Source organism: Maylandia zebra, linkage group LG13, assembly GCF_041146795.1.
Source record: "Maylandia zebra isolate NMK-2024a linkage group LG13, Mzebra_GT3a, whole genome shotgun sequence".
Lineage (NCBI taxonomy): Eukaryota > Metazoa > Chordata > Actinopteri > Cichliformes > Cichlidae > Maylandia > Maylandia zebra.
This window is the reverse complement of record NC_135179.1, coordinates 22,412,829-22,435,585: the sequence shown is the minus strand read 5'-3', so window position 1 is coordinate 22,435,585 and position 22,757 is coordinate 22,412,829. Positions and strand designations below refer to the sequence as shown.

Sequence of the window (22,757 nt, the reverse complement as noted above, 5' to 3'; positions counted from 1 at the left end):
ACAGTGACAGCAGATGTTGATCCAGTTATTTTCCTAGCAGACCCAACAAGAAGCAAACCTCTAGCTCTGTGAAGATCCCAGAGGTTTTCTGTAGGATGGCGTACATACAGTGTGCCACCGTCACTGCGTGCTTCCAGTTGTGGTAGGGCACACGGCGGTAGTTCTTCTTTACGGACATGGTGAACCGGCACAGCTTCTCCAGCTCAAAGCTGTATTAAGGGGAAAAAAGGCAAAGAAACTGGTAGTGTATGTTTGTTTATTTACTATTTATTCCATTTAGTTTCTTGTTGTTTGAGTCGTAGTCTTGTGTAAACAATATTGCTGACGCTACCTGGTCTTTCCACAGGAGTTATGAACCATGTAGATAAAAATGGCAGGCCAGATCTCCTCAAAGGGACTGATGTCAAAGTGGAACCTGGAGGAGGGAGAAAAAGGTTTAAATTAACATGATCAGCAGATCTGGGAAAAGGAGACAACATGCAGATTAAGGGACTTCTGAGATCTGAGAGTTTTAAACTGACAGGTTGACATCTATAGGACACGGTCCTTCCTGCACTGTGTTTGTGTTTGCACTCTTCTTGCAGGGCGACACAGTCCAGGTCTGCGCTGTGTCATTGTGCCTTTCACAGACATGTGGCTGTACACTCATGTCTACTACACTCAAGGTCAAAACATGAGTTCCCTAGAAGGCCGCCAGAGGAGGCACTCACATTTCAATCTCTTTATAAATAGGTGCAGGGAGGTTGAGCTGGGTGAGGGTCTTCCATTCTTCTGATGTGCAGATGCTGTGATAAGACAGTTTCTCCATCGTCACTCTGTAAATGCATTCAGAGTGTCGGATCCTGTGGTACATCTGCAGGGAAATCACAGACCTGGAATAAGTCTTTAAAATGCCAAGTGAGAACTTGAACACTGCTATACATACCACAGAAATGTTGTTTATAATATCAATGTAAAATTCTATCAGTCTCTCCGGTGAAAGTTAAAGTTGTAGTCGTAGTGTACGCCTCCAAATAGCATTTCCACATCTGGTTTGCATCCCTGTCCTCAAGCTAGATGTTCATGTAAAGGCCCCAGGCATCACACCTTCACCCGTAAATCACTTTGAGTCAGAAGCAAGCCAAAGTTAGCGTCCCAGAGACACGAGGCATAAATTACAACTAAACACAAATCCTGTCACTGGACGGATGCAGACCTCGCATCTTAAATATTAACATCTCGCATCAATTTTAAAAGCAAGTTTGTGACGCTGCTCATGCGTAAGTTTGTCGCAAGCGATGACAGTGAGTCAGGCCCCACAGCGAGGACACGCTCTGACAGACAGGCCACACAATGCAGGCTTTGAGAGTTAGCATGATTCATGAAATGTTTGTGTTACATGTAAGGGATAATCACCCGGTGATTATGCATTTTTACAGCACTGCACACTTTAAATAGAAACTGCACTTTATTCGTTTGACTGTGATTTTTGGTTGCCGATGAAGCCGCCACGTCAAAGTTGGAGTTATGTCAAAATAAGATGGTTAAAATTGAGCACTTGTGGCCTGGAGGTACGCCATATATACAATGTTCTTATAATGTATGTAGATTGAAAAGTGTGTGCAGGAAGATATCAAGTCAGTGGGGTATGCATTTGCAGTTAGACAACACTAGTTAGTCTTTTAAGAAGTGTAAGACTAATTTGGTGTACTCACATTTGCACAGTGTAAGGCCAGAGCACAAAAGACAGCAAACATCTTAAAGTTGTTCTCATCTGTTTTAGTGAAGGCACTTCCGCTTAACTTGTTCACCATCTGCACCACACCTATAACGGTCCCCCTGCTCACAATGGGCATGCACAGAATGTTCCGCGTGGTGTAGCCAGTTTTCAAGTCCACCTCTCTGTTCAAAAAGACATAGTTATGTTGATTTTGTCAGCTTATCTTGTGACTCATACATTGTAGCATGTTTGTGTTTTAACTGCTTTTGCATACTGAAAGGCTCCATTAAAAGTAGTAGTATCTTAGCGCCGGTGTTATGCATACAACTGAATAAGCAAAAGTAACTGAAGCAGAACTCTTCAGTAGCATTATTTAAGATATTTATTTAATGTAAAAGTAAGTAAAAATGGCTTAGAGCCTGTTTTACCTGTTGAACCGTGGGTCTGCATAGGCATCTGGGATATTTAAGACTTCCCCTGTCCGAGCCACTTGGCCAGCTATTCCCTTGTCTATAGAAAACCTACACACAAAAACAAGGAGAGAGATAATCTGCATTTAAACTCAGTAATAAATCACCAATACGGAAATTAATTTAGGACATTTGCAGTCCAAATTGTAAACCATTGCAGATTTGAGAACAACAAAAAATCTGTGGCAGTGATACACAATGTGTTACTGAACATGCCAAAAATAATTAAAATAGCTTTCATTTTTTTTATGTGATTTCACTGTGTATTTATTTACTAATTTCTTTTCCTATTTACTGTTTTATTTATTAAAATAAATGTTAAAATAAATGAAAATTTAAATAAGACAAGTATTATGAATTGTAAAAAGATACAGATATAAAAATGTTATTTAAAAATGAAAAAAATAAATTGGAAAAAAAAATGCAAACAAATATATGCATGTAAACATACAAATGAAAAAATAAGCTATATGAATAAATATAGGTTTATGAAGTTTAAAACTTAAAGATGAAAATTCAAACAATTCTGCTTTTAACAGAATATAAACTCATTTATGTAATTAATGTTTCTTCTTTATTTTTTTTTTTCAATTTAGCAGCTTAGATGCTGCAAAATAATACTCTACTATGCCATTGCTATTTTTCTACTGCATATACTTTTTATTACTTTAGCAGATTTTGTCACAGGAGGCCAGTAGAATATTTTAAACGGTGCACTCTGAACATAGGATCAAAAAGTGAGTCATGTCTAAAAATAATAAAATCATCACACTGAGCACATTAAAGCAAAAAAAGAAAAAAAGAAAAAGTGTACATACCTAATTTCTTTGGTTTTCCTAAAGACAGGTTTGCCTTCTTTCTCTTCCCCAATGTCGAACAGGTCAGAGTATAGTTCTTTGTTATTGTGATCTACCTGGAAGAGTGCACACCTGTCTGCATTCACCAGGTTTTTTGCATATATCTGTAAAAAAAACAAAAACATCAGGGACAGAATCTTATTAACAACACTGGGGACTGACAAGAACTTGGGAGTTACATCTATCAAAGCAGATAAAACACTGCTGGTTTAAGTGATTCGGGACTGAACAGTTAAATGAGGAGAATTATAAAAAAGCAAAAACTACAAGTCATCCCCTCTTATTTTAGTGCTCGAACCAGATGACTTGAGTTAAGACCACAGTCACAAGGCAACCAAAAACATACAAAAAAAGAAGCAGGTTTTAGTAAAAGAAGCAGGAAAACCACATTTTACACTTGCCTGTTTTAGATGTACAAAGTACCGTATTGATTACTATGTATCTAAAACTAATGTAACCACTTAATTAGTTAAGAATAATCATTATGAGCACGCTATTATTTTTAGAAAGTAATAGGAGTGAATCTGTGTTACTGCGGCATTGCTAGTCTTTTTAACAGACATGATTTAACACACACTCCCAGGATGTGTAGCCTTGAGGACAATGTGAATGAACACGTACTTGCAGAAATCACACTCACCATAATATGTTCAAGTAGAGAATCTATTGCCACAATGTTATCAAAGTATGTTCTGTGCGAAAAGAAGAAATGGCGCATTGAGATGTTTGACAAATGGGAAGCTCTGATGACGTTCACATTCAAGACATGAAAGCTAGGTTGCCTAAAATGTAGTAATCTCTTTTATCGTGTGGGCTACAAGTTTTATGTTATCACAGCCGTGCTGTGAGGACAAGATACTTATTAGACCAAACAATATTCACTTTGTGCATCAGTTATTTGGTGTTAGGGAAACTGTAACAGGAGCAGCTCTTACTTTGATACGTCTAGTAGGAAGTCGTTGAGCTCAGTCTGTTTGGCGAGGCCTCTGCACACCTAGCAACAAGGAAAAAGACGTCACGAGTGAGTACACAAACGTATCAAAAATTTCCCAGAGAATAGAGAGCAGCTAACCCAGGAGTGCAGGGCTGCACTGCTCACACAGGCTCAGAGGTCCATTGTGGCCAGAGCTGCAGTGGGACGCTGCTTCTCTGAGGTGTTATGCTATCTGTTCATATAAAAACAGGACTGGGGCATAATGACGTCCCTGGGGAGCTATTTGTTGAAACTACGGCTCAGTTGATTGGACTGGTGTCGGTGACAACTCAGTTCTTGTACACAGTGGATTTAACCATTAAAAACACAGGTGCAGAACCAGAACAAACAAAATCATTCGAGAACATACAGTAATAAGTGGAGCAGGTAGGATTCGCCTTTTCCCCTGACAAGTCTTCAGTGAGTTACTGTATACTGTATCTGTTACACACTCAGTTTTCAGTTCTGCTTCTCCAGAGGTTTGCTCACCTGCACTTGATGAATAGCAACTGATGCCCATGCTAAATTAGCTGTAGCAACCTGGAAAAGAAAGCAAGGCTTAGCTCCAAAGAACTGCAGTACAAATACTATTGCAATTTACACATTAAGTCACACCGTGCAGGTTTAATCTGTGCTTATCACATTTTCTCACTACGACACAATCTCAACGTAATTATCTGTTCTGCACATCAGGCAGTCTCATAATCACAGAAGAGCTAGTTACCCCACAAACTCAGCGCAACTCTGGGAACTCAGGCTCAAACCTGCTGCATCTCTATTGTATATTTGCATTTAAGCAATGAAATGAAAAATAAAAGCTGCAAGACAAGTTACGGAAAAGACCTTCACTGTCCACATGTGATTAAAAAGAGGACAACAACTCCTAAAAATAACAGCGTTCAGCTCATTATTATGAGGTTTTGACTTGCACCTTCAGTGTTTTGCAGTAGTTTACACTGTACATTAATTCAATATGGCAAACCACTAAACACAATAAAACAATTAAAAATTTAAAAATGCCAAAAAAAGAGCGTTATTAATGTGTAATAAGCAAATAGCTACCTGTTGAGCCCCTTTAAAGTAGATAAAAACAAACTGATGCAGGTTTAAACTATGCTGACTTTTACAAGCTGTTCACATATCGATTATATCTACACGATGACCAGAAGTGAAAAGAGCATTTTAAATGCTCTGCATTTTAAATTTGATCTTTAAAGCTTATACACCCTGCCTACACCTGCTTCAACATTCTCTATATGTAAAGCCATTTTCCAGCTCAATGCACTGTTGTTCACAGAAAGACTTTCATCTGGAGACAAATATACCCCTTTATATATTTTTGACAATAAAAATGAAGCCCACAAAGCTAACAGAGATCTCAAACAGATCCAGATTAAGGGTAATACCAGGCTAACTGTAGTTCTGTGAGCCTTGCTTCAGCCTCCCACTCTTGGTGTGTTTTGTCTGGGTCAGACTGACCTCCTGGTGGCTGAGGTTGAAGGGCTCCTTGCCCCAGTGCCGGTGAAGCTCCACGATGGCAATGAGGTCCCCGATGGCAGTGATGATGGGGAGGCACAGGACAGAGTGAACATGGATCCCTGAGTCCTGCCCTGTGCCGTCGGGGAATCTCTCGTCCTGCAACACAAAGACCAGCGAAGAACATTATCACCTGAACTGCACAGGGCGTATTAACTGATGAAGATTACAAAGAAACTCCTGTTTCTAAATCTGTTGCTATGAAAAGTACGCCACATGTGTCTCATGCGCTTGTTTTCTTAAGAATTTCACACACTCACAGAGACACACACACACACCTTATAATAAAGTTAAGGCTTCTTTAAAGCTGAACCTGATTTGTTTTGACTTTTAAACTTGAAGAGTTTCCACTACAGTGTGCCTGTGCTGATATTTCCCTGAATTCTGAAGCTTCTTCTTATACCTCCTTTGAAATCTGCTCCCGTTCAAAGTGTGAAGTGTAAATCAAAAGAGGGATAATTTATTATGTGTAACTAAATGAAAATACTGGCAAAAGCATAACTGGATAACAAACTAAATGGCCCAATACATAAATACTCATCATTTGCCTAATGAAGCAGAAATATTGAAGGAAATGAGAAAAGAAAATGACGACAAATGAGGGAAAATAAACTGAGGCAACACAAAAGAAACATTTGCAAAAATTGCGCTAGACTAATTAAACATATTAAAAAAGGAGAATTAATGCAAAAGTACATTCACACAACAGCAACATCCAAATAAATCATAATAATTACTTAAAGAATGCCTACAATAAATTTAATATATTTGATCACTTAACAAAATATTAATTCATTAATTAGTATTGACTAATTTACCTTTTGTTTCATATATTTACTCCTATTATGATTATTTTTTAATATCTTTAGTTTGACAGTGTTGAGCACATTAACCCAATGAGACCAATAAGAAAGAATTATTTCATTATATGTTTATAGCTACATAAAGTAGTCAAACACTAGATGCACTGAAATGTTACACTGTTGATGGATGACAGCCACACATACCCCCATGACGTCCTCTACTAGCAGTGTTTTGCGAGTCTTGGCAACATGAGCGGCAATGGTTGTCCCAAATGCGATGGGGCCAGAGGGGATGAGGGATGGAGGCCCATCCTTGGCCGCCGTTGGAGTGAATAAACATAAACTCTGTTGAGAAGAACAGACAAGAACAGGAAGTGAAGCACAACTGGAGAAAAAAGGAACATATACACAGAGATGCATCAGTAAAAAAACTGAAGAAGTCAGAACTCACATTGTTGCATTCTCCCAAGAAGTAAAGTGCAAATCCATCAGCTTTAGTTGCTGCAGGAAAAAAAAAATGAGACACAGATGTGCAGAGCAAGTGACTAAAATACAATCTGGCCAAATGCTGCGAATGTGTGTGTAATCAATCAATCAATCAATCAATCTATCTATCTATCTATCTATCTATCTATCTATCTATCTATCTATCTATCTATCTATCTATCTATCTATCTATCTATCTATCTATCGTTATTCTGTTACTGGAGTATTATATATTCCTACTGCTGTAATACCTCTAATAAAGGCTATGTTATCTTATCTTTTTAAGTTTAAATATTTGCTTTAAAAACTCCTACCTTACCTACCTGAAATTATTCATAATTATGAAATACTGCTTTCTTTGTTGACTAAATACTGTATTAGTTGGTGCTTCTGCCTGAACCCTATCTGACTACCTGAAATAAAATTTTAAAAATGAAATAAAATAAAATAAATGGCAGATATCAGCGAGAAAAATAAAGACAACAGAGAGACACCCCCCCCCCCGTTATAATCTAATACCAATCTATTAACAATGTCCTAGATAACTACAAGGGTACTCTGACCGACAGCTTTGACTGCCATCCAGTGCATCTCATTCCCAGTTCTCCTTTCCAGTCCTACTTCACACAGATATATAGGTCATGTTATCATACAATGTGGAGTCAGAGAGCCTGGTGGTGCAGTCAGTGCACAAGTGATCAAGCAGTTAATGAGAAATGAGGTTTGGATAAAGTGAACCTTTATACTCAGATTCATTATAAAAGTATAACTTTGAATCACTGCTTATGAAATTCTCCCAGTCATTAAGATGGAGTCATAATATGAAACAGGAACAAATAATCCATCAATACTTTATGAACTGAATCAATAAAATAAAAAAGAGTGATTGTTTTTAACCTTTTACATAACTCAATTTTCTGGTTTATTGGCCTGTAAGTGACAAACATGATTTGGTTTGCTTTGCTAATTTGCAAGTAATTCTTATCCTTACTTTTGTTTATTGGATCAGCATGTGGGTGGGGTTTACTAAAGTGGGTGTTAGAAAAGTACATGTGCACCAAATTTGATTTTAAACGGACAAAACTTCCTGCTGCATCTGAGCTTATCCTGCTCCTCCACTATTACGGTGCTGAAATGACACCCAGAGTATCTGAAGCCGTGCTCATCGCGAGAGGTTTTACAAAAATCCACTTTTGGTTGATGTTTACTTTTACCTGTTTTGATGATGTTGCACAACTCATAGAGCAGGAGTTTATTGTCTCCTCCAGTGTCCAGGCGCTGCTCTATGTAGCTGTTGAGTTCGTACACCACACCCTGCACATTTGTGTCCTGGTACTGTTGGACACAAGACACAAAGAAATTGGATCTGTGCAGTCTTGCACAAACACTGAGATTGAATATCAAAATTCAGCAAGTGCAACGTGGCAGAAAAACCTGACAACAACCTTCATTCTCTACTGCATTCAGTCTAATGTTACTGCAGATTACTCCAGGTCAAATGACTTTTTTTTTCTGTTTCTCAGTGAAAGGGGATTAATGCCATTCACAAAGACAAAGCCATTCATCATAACATTACTCCCCGCCCCACCCTTAGACTCTAGCTCAGGGATCCCCCTGCAGTTTTGCAAGGAGGCCACCAGATCCCCACAGTTCTGATTAGAGCTCTGGCAAGCTGTGCTGGTCAGCCTCAGCTTAAAACTGCGGTTATGTAAGAGGCAAACCTCCTGGCTAGTACGGGGCAAGAGAGCGGTCTAGTTCTGCTCCTGCCGTGAGTGTGAGGACAGGACGGCAAGGAGAGTGGCGTACTAGAAACCCTTCCCCATGGGACGCCTTCTATCCTCCCACATCCTGTTTGCACAGACGTATGGGTGACGCACTGAGGGGCCAAGTGGACCTAATTTTTTCCCCCTTTTTTTCCCTGTGTGTGCATGTGTTAGTTCCTTCTCCTCAGCGTCATGGCCTCGCTGTGGGTGCTGACACCCGGTCTTCTGATGGTGTGAATGACAAAGGTGTGAACATGCAGTATGTGTAACAATAGCCATTGAACCTTTCTAACTTTCCCAACAACTGTGACACACATGATGCGTTTATGGTCCAACCATATGTTTTCTTATTCTTTATATTGATGTTATCCCTTTGACAAAGTCATACAAAGGCACTAGACTAAATAAAGTAAGGACAAGGACAAACACAACTGTTTCAGTGTGTGCAGTTCTTAAATAGCATCAAGCCATTTTTACAGTTACTGAAGGACAATATTATGTTATAATATACAGAATGTAATATATAAAATAAGATGATAAATAAAGTAAACACCTACCCTGCTGACTTCTTTAGAGGATGTGTCATCTGTAAAGAGAGAAAGTTAAAAATAAAGTTTAAAATAAATGACATGAATTTCAGTTCAATTCTATATTTACATAGCAACAACAACAGCTGCCTCAAGCAGTTTTATATTACAAGGTAAAGACCCTACGATAGACAGAAAACCTCAACAATCACAGGACCCCCTATGAGCGAGTACCTGGTGACAGCGGGAAGGAAAAACTCCCTTTTAGGGATGAATCGAAAGTAGATTAAGATCTGGCCACTAACTAAGACATGAATAATCACATTCTGTGAAAACTTTTGCAAATTATTTTTAAGTTTATTAGTTTAGTTTTAGTTTATTAAAATCCACATTAACTAAAACAATTTGCTTCTAATGATTAAATAAAACAAAACTGAAAAATGTAAAAAGAAAATAGCTAAATGCAGATGTAAGTAGGTAAGTAAGTAATGACCTATTTCACAGATAAAAAAAAATCACAAAGCGCTTTACAACACAAGAAATTGAAATATAAAACAATGTAACAGTAAATAAAACAGCAATGTAAAACAATAAAAACAATGTAAGAACAAATTAATCAAAAGCAGGAAGCAGTTGGTGATGAAGCATGTGGTGAAGCGTTTCAGTTAAACAAAAGAAAACAAAATGAAAATAAAAATAGACTTTTGTTAAAAAAAAAAAGAAGAAGAAGAAAAAAAACTAACCAAAATTAATTAAACTAATGTCCTTAGTTTTAGTCTTGTCAGTTTGGTAAAGTTTGTCAGCATAAATGCCCAGGATAAGATGAAAAATGAAAAACCAATTAGAAAATACAAAATTACAACACTTTAACCAGCATCACCACCTTTTCTGTTAGGGAATGCCCAGGCAATGCATTCAGCAGGCAGCGGCCTCCACACACTTGACCCTTGTGTTGTGATTATTCACACAGCAACAACATGATCGCTGATAAACCTGCCAAATCTCAGCCTAAGGAAGAATCGCTACAGAAATTCAAGCTTTGCTCATAAAATCCAAAGGTCCTAAAACATTAAAGGACTCTTGTACATTTGCTGTTGTTACATTGTGATACTGAAAATTTTGGTATCAATCCAATATCAAGTAAAATCACTTTATATATTGTAAAGTAAAGACCCTACAATCATACAGAGAAATCAGGGAAAACCCCAACAATTGAATGACCCCCTATGAGCAAGCGCTTTGGTGATAGTGGGAAGGAAAAACTATTAACAGGAAGAAATCCCTGGCAGAACCAGGCGGCCATCTGCCGCGAATGGTTGAGAGTGAGGGGAGGAAGACAGGACAAAGACATGCTGTGAAGAAGAGCCACGGATTAAGTCAGATGATGCTACTTCTGTAAGAGGAACTTCAAAATGCTTTTAATTGTTACAAAGTCTGAGTAATGTGAAGGCAGTCATTGTTTTTTTATATTAAAACCTTGAAAATCAAGAGTCAGAGAGTCATAAATCTTCCCTGGCTGTTTAAACACTGCATGGATGGATACTCAGCTGTGGACTGATGGATCACGACAGGCCAACATCACGAGCAGCAAATAAGAAAAACCATATGCTGTCCTCAGAATAGTCGTCAGGTGAACAAATACGAACGATGGCGTATTTAAAGCATCAATACTCATTATCTATAAGTAATGGATGAATATTTTATCTACTTAATGCAGGGAAGTATTTATTTAAATGGTGTTCCTTTAAAAACAAAATTAAGAGAGATATTCATTTAAGTTGACGAGTCCAAAACTTTGCGGCTTCAAGTGCAGATTCCTTGTGTAATTTACGGCTGCTGGGGAGACATATGACTATTGTCTTTGGATGTAGACACTGAAGTATGTGATAATTATGAAAGCTTCAGCCAATCATAACAGTTTCTGGACTCATAATCTGGGAGTGTGTCTGGGAGTGCTACTTGGGCTGAAAATAAAACCATTCACACAGCTCAAGTGATTCTTCGGTACACGTGGGTCAACAGCACACGAGAACATAAACCGCTGAGATCTCTTTGATAACTTTTCATGTGATCAAAACCACGCAAAGAGCTGGGCAAATTTTAGAAACATCCACTGAAGTGCTGACTCGAGCTGGCCATCCTTTGAAACGAGCCTCTTTGAACATGTGAAGAAAGGAATTGCAGCCGTCTACATTGTTTGTTGTTTTAAACATTCCTGCAGTATGCTATGAGTTTCCTAACTTAGCCATGAGACCTATTTTAGAGTGAACCGCTGGCCGCTGACGTCAATCAGACGACAGAAAGTTGCACTTGAAAAAGACTTCAAGCCCCACTGAAAAAAATTATCTTTTTTAAAAATGACTTGTTGAGGCCTAAAATAATCAGACACTAATCCCTTTAAAGGGCAGCTATGACAGTATTACTGGTTTAAAAAGTGGTCTACATTTTTTACAGCAGTTCAGAGCAGCCATATTAACACAAACACTGATGCGTGACAGTTTTCTTTCTGACTTTGATTCCACTTCCCTCATAGAGAGACGGGTCACCGCACAAAAAACAGTGTCACTCTTTAAAATCTTATCTGAAGGGCACCAAGGCTCTCTAAACCAATGAAAATGATTAGAATCATTTGAATTGCATGCAATATGATTCAGTGTGGGACAGGATCTGTGTGGTATGCAAAAATTCTAACGTAATTAAAGATGCTTGAGAAAGAGGGCTGTGTAAATAAACCTAAATTAATTACAAAAAACAAACAAAGAAAAAACCCATCTATGCAAATACAACTCAGGAAATTGCAATTCTCACTGCTATTTGGCTCGTAACTTATGTCATTTTTCGCCTTGTCGTTTGTTCAGCACATGAGCAGCAGCTTTTTCTTTCTCCGTGACCCCCCTCACAGTGCTGCCCCTTGCATCACCTCTCTCTCCTCACCCACGGCAACAAGGTTCACTAGAGGGTGGTGAGGCGTGGGAAACGGCACTTTAGAAAAGGCTCTGTTTGACGGGTGATGCTGCTCCAGGAGACGCGTGGATTATTTTATCCTGCTCCCACTGCGGTGGATTTATGTGCTCAGTGATATTTATCTCTTTGTCTGTCTGTCTGTCAGTAAGAGTATAAAAAAACCAAAACAAAATGCATATTGCATATTTAGATCGCTTTATTCAAAATAGAAACGCAGAGCATTGGCCTTGGTGGAGGATCCCCATAAAGTCAGTTGCGCCACTTATCCAGCAATGCCAAAAACATAAGAATGAACCAGAAAAAAAAGTCATATCAGGAAAATATTACACTGATGGGAAGATTTTATAATGGTATTTACAACAAACAAACAAAAATACTTCTTAAACCAACAAAACTAATTGACCAGGTTCTTCTACATAAAAATATAAGTCATTCTGTCAGCTTCACAGGAACACATCCTAAATGTCCCTCCTAAAAAAGTAAAACTGTGACCAGACAATGTTCATTACAGGTCTAGTTACTGTACAGACACAAAATCTCAGTTAGCATTTTATTAGCAGAACTCTGAACCCTGTGTGTCTGCACACCACAAAATGTCTAAGGAGCTAAAAATGAACAGGAATAAGTTGTAGTTGTGGGATAAACTGTTGAGGTGAAAAGTAGAACCGTTCTATGCCTGGAAACTATAGAGTTACAAAAGCCCTTTAAATCTGTTGCGCTGAACCAGTTTTGCCCAGCTGGAACAGTTCCAGCAGCTTCTTTTAAAGTTTGCATGCAGGGTCATGCACACATTCAGCAGGTGCAGGTGCAGGTCCAGCATGGCTCTCACATAACTGTCTTTCCTAGAAACCAGAAAATATCTTGTCTTACCTCCTAGCTTAGCTCTTTGGCTTTTTGTGTGTGTGTATGAGAAGACATATGCTGCTTTGTTCTGCATGACCACCAGCACCAAAAACAAAAGACTAAACTGAAATGTTACAGATATAAGATCTTTGTTTCATCACACATGTGTCATGGGATTATAACAGAGCTATCCCTGGGGTAGACATTCGCTTTAGTCGTGTTTGCGCGTGTGTAACTGTGATTTTTATCATCGGGCCAGCCATCAACGCTGGGACAAAAACCAGCCGCCTGTTAATACCTTCCCTTATTTTCAGGAACCTGCTGTGATTTCAGTAAACACACCAGGAGAGTGCTGACATGTTCTTAGAAAATATACTGCCAGCACAGTCGACAGTGAACACTAAACACAACTGTCGAGCAACTCCTGAACGCTGCAGAGGCTGAACTGACTTCTTTTAGAAACTTCATCACACCATTTAAACCCCCCCCCCCAAAACCTGCTGCACAGTAGCTTTGGTTCATCAGGTACAGTAAATACAGTATGTACTAGTTTTGTTTGGAAACCACTGCTGAGTGGGTAAGGCTGACTATTTGACTATTTCATTACACTGTGTCGCCCTATGTCCCGATACAATTTATTGTCCACAGTCGTACTCTTGCAAACACTGCTGAAAGCACTGTAAACAAAACAGTGGGAGTGACTCTGATAGAACAACTATGTGATGACAGCAAGGAAAATAGAATAGGATAGATAGATAGATAGATAGATAGATAGATAGATAGATAGATAGATAGATAGATAGATAGATAGATAGATAGATAGATAGATAGATAGATAGATAGATAGATAGATAGATAGATAGATAGATAGATAGATAGATAGATAGATAGATAGATAGATAGATATGAAGAAGCATCTAGAAGATATCAGTAGCCCTGGGCGAAGGTCTTGCACAAGAAAAATGTCTCAGTCAGACAGGTCTAATGCGTACGATACTTTATGGGCTCTTTATTGATCCACCACTACAGATACACAGTCTCCCACAGGACGGTCAGCTAGCAGTGACTCAGCGGTCAATATGTGTCGACCTAGTGGTTGTCCTGCATCGACCTGCTGCATGGAGGATTTGGAGCTGCCAAAAAAAGCAGTCTTCTTCTTCTTCTTTTTCAGTGCCATGCTCTCTATTTACCAACAAGCAACAAGCGAGTCCTCCTTCTTTCTTTTACTTTTCATTAACCTGCTCTACATTTCTGGCAAAAGGCTTTAAAAGAGCCAGCATGTTAATTAAAACGTCTACTTATGTTTACCAAATGTTTTTTACCATTTGAAACTCAAAGTGTCTCATGAGCGCTGCGTAGGGAGAGGTGAGGGGCATCCACCTCCCCTCCCTGGAAAGCCCTGCAGGTGAGCTTGCTCTCTTATCACAGTGGTGGGGTATGAGGTACTGCTACACAAGCACATCTTTGTCTGCTTGTGCCTGGCCTCTAAACACATCTGAGAAACAGTATCAGCTGCTTAACTTGGCCTAACTCTCTTGCCGCTGGAGACCAGGCCAGTAAGGATAGAGACTCCCTTTTCCACATGCTTCTCCAGTAGAATAGAAGAGGATGTCTACTTTATTGTAGCTATTCAGAACATACACCAGTTTTTGCACGGCAGAACTGAATTTCTGGGTATTTACAGGGTGGGCCATTTATATGGACAAACAGTAATAAAATGGGAATGGTTGGTGATATTAAAGTCCTGTTTGTGGCACATTAGTATATGTGAGGGGGCAAACTCCTCAAGATGGGTGGTGACCATGGTGGCCATTTAGAAGTCGGCCACCTTGGATACAACTTTTGTTTTTTCAAAAGGAAGGGGGCCATGTGACACATCACACTTATTGGTAATGTCACAAGAAAAACAATGGTGTGCTTGGTTTCAACATAACTTTACTCTTTCATGAGTTATTTACAAGTTTCTCTTTGTTCACAGCCATTGACATGTCGAAGAGGTTAACACGTGAGGAGTGAATCGAAATTGTGTTGATATCTGGTCAACGTAGTAACCGGGTCATTGCAGCAGATTTCAACGCAAGACACCCTACGAGACCACCCATCTCCCATGCTACAGTTAGCAAACTGCTTGCTAAGTTTTGTGAAACTGGTTCAGTGTTGGATTTGCCAAAATGTGGATGCAAGAAAACTGTCACTAACGAAGAAACATCAGTGGCTGTCCTAGCTTCATTCAGCAAGAGCCCACAGCGTAGCACTCGCCGCATGTCACTGGAGAGTGGTCAGTCGAACATCCCTTCGGCGGATATTAGCTACTCACAAATGGCACCCTTACAAACTCCAGCTACTGCAGCATCTCAACGAGGATGACCCAGATCGGCGCACAGAATTTGCAGAATGGGCAAAACAAAAATTGGAACAGGACCCTGTGGTAGGGCGTGGTCTGCGGTGCTGTGCGGACGCACCTGCACCGCAGACCACGCCCCACCACAGACCCTCAGTTCACGCAGAAGATTTTGTTCAGTGATGAGGTAACCTTTTATGTGAATGGTGAAGTTAACAAACAAAACCACCGCTATTGGTCTGACACGAACCCACATTGGATGGATCCCTCCAAGACTGTTGGAACAACAAAAGTGATGGTTTGGTGTGGTATATGGGGTACAACGATAGTGGGTCCATTCTTCATCAATGGAAACCTCAAGGCCACTGGATATTTGAAATTGCTACATAATGATGTGTTTCCCTCTTTATGCACTGAAGCTGGCACGTTCCCTGAGTTTTTCCAGCAAGATGGTGCACCACCACATTATGGGTGCCAGGTCCGAGCATTCCTAGATGAACAGTTTCCTGGAAAGTGGATTGGTCGTCGTGGGCCTGTTGAATGGCCCCCAAGGTCTCCCGATCTGACCCCCTTAGACTTTTATCTTTGGGGTCATCTGAAGGCAATTGTCTATGGTGTGAAGATACGAGATGTGCAGCACCTGAAACTACGGATACTGGATGCCTGTGCTGGCATTTCTCCTGCGGTGTTGCTATCAGTGTGTGAAGAGTGGGAGAAGAGGGTTGCATTGACAATCCAACACAATGGGCAGCACATTGAACACATTTTATAAGTGGTCAGAAACTTGTAAATAACTCATGAAAGAATAAAGTTACGTTGAAACCAAGCACACCATTGTTTTTCTTGTGACATTACCAATAAGTTTGATGTGTCACATGGCCCTCTTCCTATTGAAAAAACAAAAGTAGTATCCAAGATGGCCGACTTCTAAATGGCCACCATGGTCACCACCCATCTTGAGGAGTTTGCCGCCTCACATATACTAATGTGCCACAAACAGGACTTTAATATCACCAACCATTCCCATTTTATTACGGTGTGTCCATATAAATGGCCCACCCTGTATTTTCCATCGAACCAATATAATACGAATAAATAAATTTAAAGTATAAAATAAAAGTATAAATTTAAATTGTTACACATATACAGTTAAGAATATAAGAAAAAAATGTCTATATACTTATATTAGTAAAATAAAAACTATACAGGATTATTGATCAAGCAGGGAACCTAGCCTGACAGGGACATGTTACTTCAATTACTCAAGTAGTCAATTTATCCTTGTAAAACTCTGATAACTTATTATTCGGATAAGGTAAAAAACAAACAAACAAAACCCTAAATCTTTTCCTAAACCTAAATGGACACCCATGCCATGATGCTCCTTTGATGCAGTTTTGGTGCTGATGTTAATGCCAGAGGAGGTTTGGAAATCAGCAATCAGCTGAGCGTTTGTGGCTTTTACCCTCTCTGCGACTCAGCACTTGGTGCCACCCACTCAGCAACTTTACACGGCCGGACACTTGGTGGTTGAGTTGTTGTGGTTACTAAACGCTTCCTCTTTAAAATAACACCACTTACAGTTAATGGTGGATTATCTAGAAGGGAAGAAATTTCACAAACTGACTAGTTTCGGTGGTGGCATCTTATTACAGTACCACACTCAAATTCAAAAAGCTCTGTAAAAAGAACCATTCTTTCACAAATGCTTGTAAAGGCAGGCTGCACGGCTAGGTGCTTGATCTAATGCACCTGTGGCAAAGGGAATGAAAACACCAATTGTTGAGATAAAGAAATTTGGCCCAAAACTTTTGTCAATGTAGCGCCCTTGAAACTTGGTGTTGAAAGAGGAAGTGCAGTGCAGAGTTTGGGGTTGTTTGGATGAGCAACGGTCTTATTTTGAGGTCTTCCTGTTCTGTAGGTAATAAACTAAGTTGCAACACGTACTGTTGAGGACCTGCCCACAGATTATTTCAGAGTTCTTGAGGTTTGCAGTTTTGCTGCAAGATATGTGAATTCAGAGATGATGTCATCCTCCTCTATGAATGACCTCATAGTTTAGGTTTGCAAAATGCTAATGCTGCACTGATTACTTAAATGATTAATTAAAAAAAAAATCAGTAATGAAAACAGCTGTTCTTGTTCTAGTTCAAACATAATCCAATTCTGACTGACTTAACGGAACAACTTTTCCTTGTTTAAAAGACCTTACATGGATGAGCAGGAGTTTCAGAGCTAAAAAGCCTTGCATGGTCTGACAAACAGACACATTGATATACATTGTGTGTCTGTCTGTGAGTGTGTGTGCATTGCAGAAGGCACAGATGAGTAACGAGGGGCCTCTGAATGGGTGCAGCAGAGAATTTGGGATTTATTAATTGTCCCGTGTCGTGTGAAGTAAACATTGCCAGTGGGACCCTGGTCAAAGGAGGTGTGATGGTCAAATGACATCAGCAGGATTCTGGGAAACAGCGTTTCTGTGTTCTGGCGGCTTTAAGGCAGCACATCAGTGTAATGCGCTGTTGAGAGCAATCAGCTTTGAATGTTGAAGCCTCATCTTGATAAATAAACGACACAGTATGAAGTAAGAAAGTAATAAACAATGATTAAAAAAACACATTACAGAAAGACTATAATTTGATTATTATGACAAGAAATATTTGTAATATAACTGCACAGCAGATTCAACTCAATAAAGAAAGCGTGCAAATGTGAATCCTTTTTCCGGAGTTGCAGGGTGCAACACAACTTCTGCACAAAGACACATACACACTTGCGTGTGCAGACCAACTGATTTATGTAATCCAGTGTTGTCCATCACATGATAAGTGAGAACAAGACTGGCTGCAGGGACTGCTTCCAGGAAGCAGTGGTTATCTCAATGACGGTCACATGATGACAAATCCTGCTGTTGCTGCACTCATAAAAAATATAAAATCAATTGCATCTATTACAAGTGCGAATAAAAGATGAGTTAAGTAATATGTCATTAGAGAGAACTATTTTACCTTCATCAGTACCACAGGAAGTACTTCATTACTTCGTTAACACACAGGGGAAAAATGTGTAAAATACTAGCTAGAAGTCAGATACACACTCTTAGCCATCAATCTAACACAGTGACCCATTCATCCTGTGTGATCAACCAGAAATTAGACAGTGTTTGTCATTTGAGTGGATACAGCCACTGAGAGGAAGTTACAGAGAGGCTTCAGAGTGGTGCCAAAGCGTCTACTTGCAGTGGTCTAACAGAGGAAGTGGACTTAGTAATATTACTCATGATGTGATGTAAAGATCAAGTCAAAGAGAGATGTGGCTGAATTAGATAGCTGATTGCTGACGTTTTCACTCTGGTCTCCTCCCACTCAGTTTAAGAGTAGTACAAACAGTAGCTGAATGAAGTATTCTAACTACCACAGATCAGAAATAGCGTATCGAAATTATTCTAATGTAGCAAAGTAATGCTACATGAGTTTCCTTTGAACCTTGCAATAAACACACCTAAATATGAAATGGTTTTTATCGCTGTTCTGATGAATTTACACAATATACAGAAAGAAATGCTTGAGTTGAGATATTGTGTACATGAAGAAAAAATCCACTCTGTTATGTATTTTCTTCTGGCTTTTACTTCTTCTTTTGCTGTGTCAGCACTGATGTAGCAGCATTGTCTGTGTGTGGCTACACCTATCGTTTGGGAGAATACTGCAGCGGCTCCCTGCTCCTTAACAGTAAGCATACATAGAAGTGACTGTATTGCAGCAGTGCTTTAAGTGACCAATGAGGAGGGTACACTGGCACCTTTACACCCTCACTTCGAGTGCATAATCCTAGCGACAGTGGCCGGTGTAGGACAAACAACTCTGCCTCCTATTCATCTGTGGGGAATGTAACCCTTTCATCTCAGCTGTCAAAATATATCCACGTCTGTGTACTCTGAAGGACGTTGTAAAACTTTGAGAGGTCAGTGAGCCAGTGAAGCTCACTTCTGTACAATGACTGAGACACTGAGTTGAGTTGCTGAGGATATTCTGAAGTTTTCTGTTGGTAACGGCTACTGTTAGCCTCTGTTAGCTGCTATTAGCCTCTGTTAGCTTCTGTCTGTCATTGGTAGTGAAACTTTCTTTGAAGCGAATCTAACATTGTTGGACTCTCAAATGACACGAGAATGTAATGAAACTGTTTATCAGAGGGAAACTGTGATTTATGGGCCATTCAAGCCTAACATTAGCTGGCATAATGTTAGCTTACAACCAGCTGATGTTGTTTTTTTATTTTTATTTTTTTATTTTTTATTGAAAAAGCACAAAATACAGATATACAAATACAAAATAGCAAACACAATGTCAGGGGGTTCGTATAAAAAAGCAAAATAGACACAGTCTATTATAGAATCACATGATACTGAACAGGGAACATAAGTTTATGGTTTTGACAGCTTTTTGATTTTGAGAATGTTGTATGGTTTTAACATATTGTTTGGTTTCATTTAAAAAGCACCGAAAGGATGGTTTTGCGTTAGAAAATTTCGACTTATGTATATGAAATTTGGCCAATAATATCAATAAGTTAATCAAATAAAATTCGTTTGCCCTGTGCATGGGGTACTTAAAGAAACCAAACAATATTTTCTCGTAACAAAGAGAGAACTCAGAAAGGATAAAGGAAACAACAAAAACACAAAATTCTTGCCAGAAAAGATTCGTGTATAAGCATGACCAAAATAAATGAGAAATATCTTCCTTCACACAACTACAAAATGTACAGTTAACATCAATGTCCTTTTTATAACGTACAAGAAAAGACCTAGTTGGGTAAAAACGATGAATAACTTTAAAAGATATTTCCTTTACTTTGTTATTTAATAGAAATTTCGACGGTAAGGTCCAAATCTTCTCCCATTCCAAGTCCTGGTATAAGTTATTCCAGTAGGCGACAGCCGTTGGGACACAAGTTCTGTCTTTTTGAAACAGAGTTCGTATTTCACGGTTGGTTTTCCTCCTTACAGAAGGGAAACACACCTGACCGACATAAGTAACAGCAGGATCCAGTGGTAAAGGGGTCAAATCACTAACAACAAGATTTCTAAACAACATTAAGACCCCAGCAGGGATAGCATCAAACACTATGGCATATTCCTTTGGTGGAACAGGAAGACCATATGTATTCAAAAATTCTGAGTAAGAGAGTAAACCTCCAGCTGGATTTATAAGTTGTGCAACACGATGAGTCCCATTATCAAACCAATTACTTAAAAACACAGATTTATGTTTGTATAAAATGTCTCTATTGTTCCAAATATAGTATCTATGTGGAGAAAAATTGTGTTTATAAATCAATGACCAGGAAAGAAGCATTTGTTTATGAAAGTTGGATAGTTTTAAAGGGATTTTATCGATATTGTAATTACAAAGCAAAAGAAAGTTAAGACCACCAATTTTTGAGAAAATATAATTGGGAATAAAGTTCCAAATTGAGGTTGGGTTCCTGAAAAATTGTTTAATCCAGTTTATTTTAAACACATTGTTTAATGAGGAGAAGTCAAGAAAGTTTACTCCACCATGTTGGTATGAGTTGGATAAAACTGATCTTTTAATATAATGAATTCTATTCTTCCATATGAAATTATAAATAAGTCTGTCAATATCTGCCAGGGTTTCTTTATTTACATCAAGAGACAAAGCAGCATAAGTTAGACGAGATAAACCCTCTGCTTTCGTGAGTAAAACTCTCCCTTTAATGGATAAATCCCGCTGCAGCCAAGCATTTAGCTTTTTTTGTGTTTTGTCCAAAATTGGAGTGAAATTAAGGGAGCACCTGGTGGATTGATTTTTATTAATGACTATACCAAGGTAAGTGACAGACTCTTTCACTGGGATGCCAGCAATAGATAGACTGGTACAATTTCTAAGGGCAAGCAGTTCACATTTGCCAATGTTTAGGTGGAGTCCTGAAGCTAAAGAAAATGCATTAATTGTGTTAATAGCCATCTGCACCTGTGAAGCATCTTTTAAAAAGAGAGTGGTATCATCAGCAAGTTGACTAATGAATATTTCTTCATCCGCAATTGTTATACCTTTCAGAGGACTGCGTTTAATATAATCAGAGAGGAGTTGAGCACAGATGAGAAATAAGTATGGGGAGATGGGGCAGCCTTGCCTGATACCGCGGTTTAAGTTAAACCTAGGTGATGTACCTGCTTGTAGTTTGATGGAGCAATTCACATTTTTGTACATTGTTTTAATTGCATTCTGAAAATAAGGGCCAAAGCCAAATTTGTCCAAAGCCTGAAAAATAAAACCATGTTCAATCGTGTCAAACGCTTTGCAGAAATCTACAAATAAGATAAAGCTATCATCCCTACACAAATCTGCATAATCAATTAGGTCAAAAACAAGTCTGATGTTGTTGGATATGTGTCTGTTAGCCATAAAGCCAGACTGAGTTTCATCAATAATATCATTCAAAACAGCTTTCAGTCCTTTGGCAAAGATCTGAGCTAGGATCTTATAATCATTATTAAGGAGGCAAATTGGCCTCCAATTACCAGCTGATGTTGTTATTAATGTCTGTCACTACCCGATCCGTACCGGAAACCCGATCGGTACCCTGCATGCGCGAAAGGTGTCTACTTCCGGTCAAAGCGTTTTACGATAGTTACAGGTCAGAGTATCTGTTAAGATGTTAAGAATAACAAGTATCTCTTAAAATGTTTCCGATAATGAAACATTTAATATAATGTAGACAAAAACAAAAAAAATAAAAAGATAGTGACAGATCGGGACTCCCGATCCTTACTGCGCATGTGCAAAGTCGGACTGAACAAATCGGGTCTACCCGATCCGTACCATGCATGTGCAGGGGTTTTCTTCTTCTTCTTTTCGTTTAATGGCAGTGTACTCCCCAGTGTACGAGGATACCGCCACCTGCTGACTGAGCGAATGAACCCTATTGTAAACTGAATTAGCGTCATTACAAACGTGTGTTAAATTTGATTTAGTGATAATCGAGTGTGTTTATGCTTGTCTGTGTGGAGAGGATTGTTGGAATAGTGATGATGATGTCCGCTATCACTGTCAATTGCCAGCAAACACTTCATCTGGCTGATGAATCTTCACGTGACATATTACAAAGTCTGTATTATTAACTCTGTCATTAGGCGCCATTCTTCTGTTGTTCAATCAGGGGACGCTCTCTGTTGAGGAGAAAAGCAAAAATTTGTTGCGGATACGGATTATCCATTGTTCAAATGTCCCGGGCAGTCGAAAAGGAGGCAGAGCTGCTGAGAAATGCTAGGAGCTAACTGGGCGCTAACCGTATCATTCAAATATATTGAATGTCGCAATGTTGGCAAAGAGAGGAAGTGATGTAAGATTTGCGCATGCGGGGTACCGATTGGGTTTCCGGTACGGATCGGGTAGTGACACGTATCATTCAAATATATTGAATGTCGCAATGTTGGCAAAAAGAGGAAGTGACGTAAGATTTGCGCATG

The 22,757-nt window shown here is 39.1% G+C and overlaps 1 protein-coding gene across 6 annotated transcripts in view; it reads right to left on the bottom strand.

Moving 5' to 3' along the window:
- Nucleotides 1–22,757, bottom strand: part of pde10a (phosphodiesterase 10A) — a 66,143-nt gene that overhangs the window by 5,972 nt on the left and 37,414 nt on the right. For all 6 annotated transcript variants that reach the window (XR_013101387.1, XM_004556061.5, XM_023155250.3 and 3 more), the window contains 14 exons: nucleotides 9,145–9,173; nucleotides 8,039–8,159; nucleotides 6,790–6,839; nucleotides 6,543–6,683; nucleotides 5,479–5,634; nucleotides 4,489–4,539; nucleotides 3,962–4,020; nucleotides 3,667–3,718; nucleotides 2,988–3,130; nucleotides 2,128–2,220; nucleotides 1,695–1,881; nucleotides 711–853; nucleotides 332–415; nucleotides 59–209 (listed from right to left, as the gene is read on the bottom strand). Coding sequence is in view for 5 of the 6 variants with exons in the window: in XM_004556061.5 (XP_004556118.2) it covers nucleotides 59–209; nucleotides 332–415; nucleotides 711–853; nucleotides 1,695–1,881; nucleotides 2,128–2,220; nucleotides 2,988–3,130; nucleotides 3,667–3,718; nucleotides 3,962–4,020; nucleotides 4,489–4,539; nucleotides 5,479–5,634; nucleotides 6,543–6,683; nucleotides 6,790–6,839; nucleotides 8,039–8,159; nucleotides 9,145–9,173 (1,460 nt within the window). In the remaining variant the exon portion in view is untranslated. The remainder of the gene's footprint in view (nucleotides 1–58; nucleotides 210–331; nucleotides 416–710; nucleotides 854–1,694; nucleotides 1,882–2,127; nucleotides 2,221–2,987; nucleotides 3,131–3,666; nucleotides 3,719–3,961; nucleotides 4,021–4,488; nucleotides 4,540–5,478; nucleotides 5,635–6,542; nucleotides 6,684–6,789; nucleotides 6,840–8,038; nucleotides 8,160–9,144; nucleotides 9,174–22,757) is intronic.